Raw genomic sequence first — 10,564 nt, 5'->3', positions numbered from 1 at the left:
TTAGGTAGAATCTTCTTTCTTGTAGTTTGGATCCATTGCTCCGTGTCCGCTTCTCTGGAGCAGCAGAAAACAACCTTTCTCCCTCCTCTATATGACATCCTTTTATATATTTGAACATGGCTATCATATCACCCCTTAACCTCCTCTTCTCCAGGCTAAACATGCCCAGCTCCCTTAGCCGTTCCTCATAAGGCATTGTTTCCAGGCCTTTGACCATTTTGGTTGCCCTCCTCTGGACACGTTCCAGTTTGTCAGTGTCCTTCTTGAACTGTGGTGCCCAGAACTGGACACAGTACTCCAGGTGAGGTCTGACCAGAGCAGAATACAGTGGCACTATTACTTCCCTTGATCTAGATGCTATACTCCTATTGATGCAGCCCAGAATTGCATTGGCTTTTTTAGCTGCCGCGTCACACTGTTGGCTCATGTCAAGATTATTCAGAAGAACCCTTTGCACAGCCCACTAGAGAAGACAATAACGCGACAGAATTCAATACAGCGGTAATTTATCCGGAATCCAAATAAAGCTATTTAGTTTGATTAATTCAACAAACTTGATCCAGGGAGACCAGCTTTGCAAAGTCTGATTTACAGCTCCTGCACCCACCTGCTACCTTATTGCCCCCCTAAACAGCCTCGGTCCTGTATACCTGAAGCAGCTTCTCCACCCCCATCGTTCTGCCCAGACACTGAGACCCAGCGCCGAAGGCCTTCTGGCGGTTCCCTCATTGCGAGAAGTGAGGTTACAGAGAACAAGACAGAGGGCCTTCTCGGTGGTGGTGCCCGCCCTGTGGAACGCCCTCCCTTCAGATGTGAAGGAAATAAGCAGCTATCTTCTCTTTAAAAGACATCTGAAGGCAGCCCTGTTTAGGGAAGTTTTTAATATTTAATGCTGTATTGTTTTTAACACTCAATTGGAAACCGCCCAGAGTGGCTGGGGAAACTCAACCAGATGGGCGGGGTAAAGATAATAAAATTATTATTATTATTATTATTATTATTATTATTATTATTATTATTATTATTAAACCCCTCCTGCCCAGGGGAGCGGTACCAACCACTTTGCAAACCACCAGTCTAGTTTCTTCTCACACTTATGGCCATCTGCCATGGATGCTTTAGCTGAAATTACAGCATTGCAGGGGGTTGGACTAGATGACCCTTGCTGGGGTCCCAATTCTACGATTCTACCTCTCTGTCCTCCACCCAGGCAACCTTGCAGCACAATCAGAGCTCAAGGACCAATTGCAGCCAAGCAAAATCCCTCAAGGAGGCACGAAGCAGGCCTGGAGATGGGTGTGGCAGAGTCTGGAGGGCCAGGCAGAAAGGCTCGGAGGCCCACATTTCTGACGGTCCTCTGTCCCTGATTTATGCCGTATGCTTTGAACACTGAAAAACCACAGCTATGTTTTCCTATTCAAGGCAGTTACAACAGCAACTCTCCTAACAATTTCCCCAGTCAGGGCCTGTTTCAAAGGAGGGGAAATTAGAACTCGAGTTTCGTCATATAATCTTTTATTGGACTGGGAATTGATGGAGGAAGAAGTGAAAGAAACGATGATTAAATGGTCTCAGGATCTCGGACATACTATCTATCTAGAGCAATGGGAGAAACTCTGGCGAGAGGATATACGATTTACTGCCTCATATACAATTAAAGGAAATTTTGAAAGATGTTCTGTAGGTGGTACTTAACGCCAGTTAAGTTGGCAAAGATATACAAATTGAAATCCAACCTCTGTTGGAGATGTGGTGGAGAAATAGGAACAACAATACATATGTGGTGGAGGTGTGAGGAAATTAAGAAATTTTGGATAGTAGTACATGAAGAACTAAAGATGTTGAAAATATCAATAGCAAAGAAACCAGAGACATGTTTCCTTGGATTGATAGATGAAGAGATACCACAGGGGGAAGAAAGAATTTTTCTTTATGCAAGTACAGCTGCTAGAATAGTGATTGCTGCTAGGTGGAAGTCACAAACTATACCCACAAAGGAGGTATGGATTTGTAAACTGAATGAATATTTAATTTTGGCAAAATTAACTGCTATAAAAAGAAATCAGTCGAATCAAAAATTTAAAAAGGAGTGGAAATGTTTTGATGAATATATGGCAAAATATTGCTCAAGAAAAGATATGCTAATATGCCTAGATTAAAATGTGAAGGACTGGGTGGAAGAAAAATTAGTAAGGAAAGATAATAAGAATATGTAGATGATTTGAGAAGGTTGTAGAATGCAAAGATTCTTGTAAATTGTATCATGTGGAGGAAATCGAGTGGGGGCGGAGGGAAGAGGGAGGAAGGAGAAAAGAATAATATGATGGATTGAGGAAATAGAAATATAATGGGGAGGAAATGGTGTTGGTTTTGGAACATCTGTATTATAATGCAATATGTGAAAACCAATTATAAAAAGGGGGGGAAAGAACTCGAGTTTTTTGGCAGAGAAGCGATAATAAGTCTCTGAAGCCCCATCTCCTCTTCCTCCTCCTGTTTCTTCTCCATCATGCAGTGTGCCGTGTGACATTGCTATCGCACAGAGCACATTTCACCCACCTGCAGCCCCTCTGGGTGCTTGGGACTACAAATCCCATCGTCCAGTGCTGGCTGTGGACAATGGGAATTGTAGTCCCAAGCGCTCGGAGGGGCTGCAGGCAGGTCCAGGCTGGCATACGCAGCATGCAGCAAACCAGCGTCCACAGCTGCCCACGGCCGTTCAAGCCTCCATCCCTTTGGAGATCTTTCATTTGCCAAGCGCCGCGCTCGCCTCTCTCTCCAGGCCCAGCACGAACTGGTCGTTCAGGAAGAGCAGCTGCCCGTGCGGCAGAAACTTGTGGAGAAGGACCTCTGTCCTGTCGGCCTTGAGGACGATGTCGCTCCCTGAGCTCAGCAGCTTGAGGTGGTCGACCAGGGTCTTGGCGAGGTGCTTCAAGGTGCTCTCGGCCAGCAGGAGGTTCTCGTGGGGGTCACAGACCAGAGCAAAGCCCAGGCACTGGATGCCCAGCCACAGAACAGTCTTGTCCTCAGAGAAGGGGTCCCCCATGGGGAGGCGGAAGACCCCCGACGGGGCATCCTGGAGAGAAACGGGTTCGTCAGGGAGCTGGGCTAGGTGCTCGGACTGAGGCTTCCCAGAGGCTTGCTGGTGGAGCTTGCAGGCTGACTCCACTTGCCTGCGAATACAGAGGAAGCAGAGTTTTGTTTTTGGTTTTTTTAAATAATATTTATTAATTTTTCAACAATTTAAACACAGCACAACAAAAAACCAAAAAAAAAAATACAACAATACAATACCATACAAAAAACACTACAAAACACTGACACAGACAATTAAAACAAAACAAAAACCATTCAAAACACAATCCAATTTCAATATCTTATCTTTCATTCACTTGTTTCCACGACCTCCTCACACCTCCCTTTTTGTCTTCCACTTCTATTAATTGTTTCAGCAATTCCTCTCCATCTTCCTCTGTTTCCTGTCCTATAATTATCTTAACACATTCTAACCTTATTTTTCCCTTTAATACTCTATTAATCTATCTATACCTAATTCCTTATAACATTTCTACTAAAGCCATATAACTTCATTCCAACATTTTTCTAACATTCATTAATTTTACAGTATTTCTGTAAGTAGTCTTTAAACTTTTTCCAATCTTCTTCCACCGATTCTTCTCCCTGGTCTCGGATTCTGCCAGTCATTTCCGCCAATTCCATGTAGTCCATCAACTCCATCTGCCATTCTTCCTGTGTGGGTAAATCTTGTGTCTTCCCAGAGGAAGCAGAGTTTTGAAGTTTATCAGCGAGAGCTTTCCTTCCACGAAGGAGCTTGCGAAGGTGGCAGCGGGGAGAAAGAGAGACGCAGAAAAATAGTGTGCATAAAAAGAGGAGTGCTGGATCAGACCAATGGCCCACCTTGTCCAGCATCCTGTTCTCACAGTGGCTGACCTGTGGGAAACCAACAAACCACTACAGTGGTACTTTGGTTCTCAAACTTAATCCGTTCCGGAAGTCCGTTCCAAAACTAAAGCGTTCCAAAACCAAGGCGCGCTTTCCCATAGAAGGTCATGCAAAACGAATTAATCCGTTCCAGACTTTTAAAAACAACCCCTAAAACAGCAATTTAACATACCGTAAATTTTACTATCTAATGAGACCATTGATCCATAATCTGAAAGGAATAATCAATGTACTGTACTATAAAATAAATAAGACAGAACAGTGATACCTCTGGATGCGAACAGGATCCGTTCCGGAGCCCCGTTCGCATCCTGAAGCGAACGCAACCCACGTCCGCGTGTCTGCACGTGCGTGGGTCGCGATTCTCCGCTTCTGTGCATGTGCGTGATGTCATTTTGAGCGTCTGCGCATGCACAAGCGGTGAAACCCGGAAGTAATGTGCTCCGTTACTTCCGGGTCGCCGTGGAGCGCAACCCGAAAATGCTTAACCCAAAGCTACTTCAACCTGAGGTATGACTGTATTGTAAATGATAAAAATTAAAATTAATTTTTTTTTCTTACCTGCACTGATGATACCCATTGTTTTTTTCTTACCTGCACTGCACCCATTGTTTGGATGGGGGGCTTTTATCCATTTCCACAGTCACACAATCAATCAATCAATCAGTAGCTGAACTGGGTTCCACACAGTCACAAAAACAAATTAAATGAAAAAGCCTTAAAAACAAAAGCGGAAAATAAAGAGCAAAAACAAAAATGCCAGGCTTGATCCGTTCTGGAAGTCCGTTTGACTTCCGAAATGTTCAAAAACCAAGGTGCAGCTTCTGATTGGTGCAGGCGCCCTGGAAACAATAGCCGACAGCCGCGTCGAACGTTCCGAAAAACCTTAAAAAACTGGAACGCTCACTTCTGGGTTTTCGGAGTTTAGGAACCAAGGCGTTTGAGAACCAAGGCACCACTGTAGATGGTTGGGTGGGAGAGCTGCGGTAGGGATTCACACCTCTTCAACCAATGCGCCCCTTTGGTTCCAGACAGTACATGTGTAGACGAGTCTTAAAAGCCCGTGACACAAATTTTCATGACCGTCTAGTGGCTATGGTGGCTCACTCACCAGAAGTGACATACTTAACATTAATTCTGGAAGTTTATATTCCGTTCTGACCAAACTAAGCCTCCTGGTGTACATTTTCCCCTAGGAGGCTGAGTTAGGTCGGAATCACGTACACACTTCCAGAGCACAGCATGCAGGTTGCGTTACCTGGCGACGGCGAGGATCTGCTCCTTCTTGCGCAGCCGCTCCTTCTCGCGATCTTGGGGACCAGCATCTTCCAACCCTTCAGGGCTGAAGACCCTGGAATAGAGCACTCGGCAGCAGCCGGCCTCTTCCCCGGGTCGGCAGCGTAACGTCTGGATGAAGAAGGCGTGGACCATGGTGGGAGGCTGGGCGCTGCGCAGGGCGGGAGAGAACATGGGATAGCTCAGTCGGTAAAGAAGGAGACTCTTTTTCCCATAAATTTTGATTGTTTTCTTTACATATGCTTTCTTAACATACATTAAAAGACACCTGCTTCTGGGGAGAAAAGCAATGACAAACCTAGACAAGATCTTAAAAAGCAGAGACATCACCTTGCCAACAAAGGTCCGTATAGTTAAAGCTATGGTTTTCCCAGTATGATGTAAGGAAGTGAGAGCTGGACCATAAAGAAGGCTGATCGCCAAAGAATGGATGCTTTTCAATTCTGGTGCTGGAGGAGACTCTTGAGAGTCCCATGGACTGCAAGAAGATCAAACCTCTCCAGTCTGAAGGAAATCAGCCCTGAGTGCTCACTGGAAGGACAGATCCTGAAGCTGAGGCTCCAAGACTTTGGCCACCTCATGAGAAGAGAAGACTCCCTGGAAAAGACCCTGATGCTGGGAAAGATGGAGGGCACAAGGAGAAGGGGACGACAGAGGATGAGATGGTGGGATAGTGTTCTCAAAGCTGCCAGCATGAGTTTGACCAAACTGCGGGAGGCAGTGGAAGACAGGAGTGCCTAGCGTGGTCTGGTCCATGGGGGTCACAAAGAGTCGGACACAACTAAACGACTCAACAACACCCACCATACATTCTTCAACATATAGACTATTCTGCTCTGCCAAGTTCGTGACTTCCCTCCCTTAAGTTGGTATCCTTTATCAGGTCCATTCGCATATTTTACAATTTCACATCTTATCTATTCTACATTGCAAGAGTTACTTCAATCCTGCTAGTCTTTTTAAATTTTTACAACTGTCCTTCCAATATTCAACAAATTTACTCCAACTGTCCTGGAATCTCTGATCGTCCTGATCCCGAATAACCTTCGATCTTTTATCTTGATCTCCTTTCCCATCAGGCCGAGCAAAAAAGCCTCTGGCTTTTTGGGGAAGGTATATTCTAATATTTTCTTAAGTTCATTATAAATCGACTCCCAAAATTTCTTCACTTTATCACACGTCCACCACATATGATAATATTCCCCATCCTCCTCTTTCACACTTCCAACATTTTTTATCCCTCGTCCTATACATTTTTGCCAACTTTGCCGGCATCAAATGCCATCTATAGATCATTTTCATTCAATTTTCTTTCAGAGCCGTACATGCTGTAAATTTCACAATTCCACAATTTTATCCATGCATCCAATTCAATGTTATGCCCAAAAGCTACAGCCCATTTTATCATAGCTTCTTTCACTTCCTCATCTTTCGCAAACCATTCTAACAGCAAATCAGACATTCTGGATAGTGTTCTACCTCTGCTTTCTATCAATTCAATTTTGGGTGAAGAAGGCGTGGACCATGGCGGGAGGCTGGGCGCTGCACAGTGCGGGAGAGAAAACGAGATAGCTCAGTCGGTGGAACTCTTAATGTCTGGGTTGTGGGTTCGAGTCCCACGTTGGGGGGAAAAGATTTCTGCATGGCAGGGGGTTGGACTAGATGACCCTCAGGCTCCTCCCAACTCTATGATTCCAGTCACAGCCCTATGCTCCATGGATTTGCTTCTGAACTAGGACGTTTCTTGCAGCAACCATGGCTAAATATCCACTGACAGGCACCTTTTCCTCTCCAGGTTCAGAGGCAGAGACTGGGTGGGAATTCCTTAGCTGAGATCCCTTCACTGCAGAACTAGATCTGATCCCCACAGCAGCAACACTGTGAAATGGGAGACGCAGGGGCTGACCCCGCTCCCTCCCAGCTCTAACCACTGAGCGGCACTGCCTCTCCTGCGAAGAGCCGCCCGCGGAACCTTCTGCCACTGGAGCATTGCCAGCCCCCCCCCCCCACTCACCCGTCTTCCCGGCGGCAGCGGCCAGAGGCTCCCGGACCCTCCGAGAAGCGAAGGCGAAGCTGCAAAACAGCTGTTTCTAAGGGGAGGGATCGGGAAAACTACATTTCCCAGCATGCCGCGCGGGTTAAAAGTCGGCTCAGCTGCCCGCTGGAACGTTCCGCTATGCACTCTGGGAGATGTAGTTTCGTGGCGCAAAGCTGGCCGCCCGGCCTAACTGCCGCTTCCTTTCGCCCCATGCGCATGCGTCGGCCTGTAATTCTTACTATGATTGGCTAAAGGAGGCGCGGCTTCACAATTTCCGGGTTCATAGAGCGGTGGGCGTCTCCCAAGTGCGAGTGGCAGGCACTCGGCCAATAGGAGGAAAGGGAAGGCTTAAGAGCCGGGAGGCGGGGAAAGTCTACCAAAGGGAGCAGGCGCTGATTGGGCCGCGGTTCTGATAGACAAGGCTGCGCCCTCCAACGATTGGCTAGTCCTGCAGAATGCAAAACTAGGCTGGATTTTGGAGCGCTCTGCCCCTTTGATCAGGCATAGGCAAACTCGGCCCTCCAGATGTTTTGGGACTACAACTCCCATCATCCCCAGCTAACAGGACCAGTGGTCAGGGATGATGGGAATTGTAGTCCCAAAAACATCTGGAAGGCCGAGTTTGCCTATGCCTGCCTTTGATATTTTCTTTTTCAAAGCTTTGGGTGGGTTTTGAATTTAAAGTAAATTCCTCCCCAAAATGAATTCCTGCAAGGGAATAGGTCTCCAAGTGCAGCAGGAGACCCTCCCCTCACCCAGATGGCTTAGAGTCATCCAAATCCCAGCCTTTCCCTCTCTCTCCTGCTTTAATCAAAATTTATTCGTCGGGAAGGGGGGGATCTGATAAATAGTAGTAGTAGTAGTAGTAGTAGTAGTAGTAGTAGTATTTAAAAAAAAAGTCTGCTGCCAACAACTTGTTTGTGATATCTAAGTGACCCACAGCACCCAGCAATAAAACAGCCAGCACATTTGCAAAGCTAAGCAGGGTCCTGTATGGTTTCAAAGTGGATGGGAGACCATGTGTTGAGGTTCCTGCATTGCAGGGGGTTGGCCTAGATGACCCTCAGGGTCCCTTCCAACTCTTTGTTGTTGTTTAGTCATTTAGTCGTGTCCGCCTCTTCATGACCCCCCCTTCTCCTTGCGCCCTCCATCTTTCCCAACATCAGGGTCTTTTCCAGGGAGTCTTCTCTTCTCTTCTCATGCGGTGGCCAAAGTCTTGGAGCCTCAGCTTCAGGATCTGTCCTTCCAGTCAGCACTCAGGGCTGATTTCCTTCAGACTGGAGAGGTTGGATCTTCTTGCAGTCCATGGGACTCTCCAGAGTCTCCTCCAGCACCAGAATTCAAAAGCATCAATTCTTTGGCGATCAGCCTTCTTGATGGTCCACCTCTCACTTCCATACATCACTACTGGGAAAACCATGGCTTTAACTATACAGACCTTTGTTGGCAAGGTGATGTACATAGCTTCTCCCAAAGAGGCCTGGGAACTGCAGTCTGCCCTTTAGAGAGCCACAATTCCCAGCGCCCTTAGCAAACTACAGTTCCCAGCATCTTTTGGGTAGAAACCATGATGTGCTTTAAACTTAAAGCTTTGGTGTGGGTGTGACCCTATTTGCAAAAGGACAGAACAACACTGTCAGTTGTCAGCCAGCAGGGGGCGCTCCAAGATTGGGTTTGCAATCTGCCACAGTCTTAAATCCAATAAACACACAAAACGTAACCGGCTGTACGTTTGAAAAAATAATATATACTATTCATTGTATTGAATTGTAGATTTCAACAGAAATAGCTCATAAAGTTCAACGAAAAACGTAGAAGACCCAGTGGATCAGTTCATTCTCTAATCAGTTTATGCATAAGGTCCTTATATGTGAAAGTGTCTATTCCACCTGTCTGTTCATAAAATCCAACAATCCACACGAAAGGTTGTTGCAGTTCCACAGAATCCTTTCACAGAGTCTAAGACAAGGATTTCTGGAATATTAGCCTTGTTTCGCCGTCCTGGGCTTCATCAGTAGTACAAACTCATATATGATATCACAGGACAGTGGATCTTATAACATAGTAGAAGGGTCTTCTACTTAGCCGGTTACATCTTGTGTGTTTATTGAATATGTTTCACGTAACCAGAGGTTTGTTGTCGTTTTGCACAGTCTTAAATCCAGCATGATTTGAAATTTCAAATGGAGAGCCAACGATGCCAAAAACGTAGAGAAGAGAGAAGCAAAATACATTCATTGCAATCCACTAAATTCATATTAAACAATTAAAATTCGTAGTATACCCACACTTTGTTTCAAATTTGGGTTTTAGTTGCCTTCCATCTCATAATCTTATGTATTCAAGTAATTTAGTACATTGGGCTGCTTCCTAAACTTTCTTATCCACTCTCCCCCTGTTACAGGTTTTTTGCTGTGATTATATATACCACATAGCTGTGATTCCTGCATTGCAGGGGGTGAGACTAGATGGCCCTCAGGGACTCTACAACTCTATGGTTTGCCATAATAGACTTAGCAACTGTCAAAAATAAGAAAACATTATAACTCAGGCCTTAAGCATCCCAGAATACTATGCTTCTATAAAAGCTTCAAGCTTCAGTTCATATTCAACTCCTGTTTGAATTCCAGCTAAGTTCTATTCAAAATAGACCTGCTGAAATTAGGAGCCCAAAGCTTGTCATACCTATTAATTTCAATGGCCCTACTCTACTCTGATAAACGTTAGATAAGGATTTGCAAAGAGCCCTGCAGCTGGATCAGGCCAAAGGGGCCCATCTTAACAGGAGTCAACAGTGTGATGATGCAGCAGCAAAAATAAGCGAGTGCTTTTGCACACACAAAAAAGCAACTTTTTCTTATTAATAGCAATAATAATCATAATATATCCCCTGGATCTCCTATGCTGTGATGGAAGCCATGCCCTGAAAGGCTGCAAAAATCAAAGCAACAGAAACTAGGAAATTGCAAGGGTTCTTTGAACTCATTCCCCTATCCAGCACAGGAGCAGTTTTAGAAGGTGGCTTTCCTTTCCATTTGCCTGCTGTCAAAGTTTCCCTCCCAGATAAATTCCTGTGTGTGTGTGTGTGTGTGTGTGTGTGTGTGTGTGTGTGTGTGTGTTGCTGCAAGAGGAGGCTCAACACAGAAAAGCAAGACCAGGCTTGAAAGTTGTGCCTTTGGGAGAACTTTAGTGGAGGTTATGAATTTTCAGACACTCCCTCAGTTCGCTTCCCACGCTTCTCCTTGCCTGGGGGCCAAGACTCCCAAA

General features: G+C 45.6%; 1 protein-coding gene across 1 annotated transcript; it reads right to left on the bottom strand.

Moving 5' to 3' along the window:
- Positions 1-1,498: 1,498 nt before the first annotated feature.
- Positions 1,499-7,423, bottom strand: AP5S1 (adaptor related protein complex 5 subunit sigma 1). The gene is made up of 3 exons (XM_028744973.2): positions 7,274-7,423; positions 5,222-5,410; positions 1,499-3,173 (listed from the first exon to the last, which is right to left on the bottom strand). The coding sequence occupies exons 2-3, from the start codon at positions 5,392-5,394 to the stop codon at positions 2,747-2,749; spliced, it is 600 nt and encodes a 199-aa protein (XP_028600806.2). The 5' UTR covers positions 5,395-5,410; positions 7,274-7,423; the 3' UTR covers positions 1,499-2,746.
- Positions 7,424-10,564: the final 3,141 nt, after the last annotated feature.

Source organism: Podarcis muralis, chromosome 9 (genome assembly GCF_964188315.1).
Source record: "Podarcis muralis chromosome 9, rPodMur119.hap1.1, whole genome shotgun sequence".
Lineage (NCBI taxonomy): Eukaryota > Metazoa > Chordata > Lepidosauria > Squamata > Lacertidae > Podarcis > Podarcis muralis.
Note: the sequence above shows the minus strand (reverse complement) of the source record. Positions and strands in the feature narration are given on the sequence as shown.

What these genes read in the sequence shown, in the direction of transcription:
- AP5S1 (XM_028744973.2), bottom strand. Translation starts at nt 5,394, where the DNA reads ATGGTCCACGCCTTCTTCATCCAGACGTTACGCTGCCGACCCGGGGAA. An exon ending in CAGATCCTCGCCGTCGCCAG is followed by an intron (nt 3,174 to 5,221) that starts GTAACGCAACCT and finishes CTGTATTCGCAG; the next exon opens with GCAAGTGGAGTCAGCCTGCA.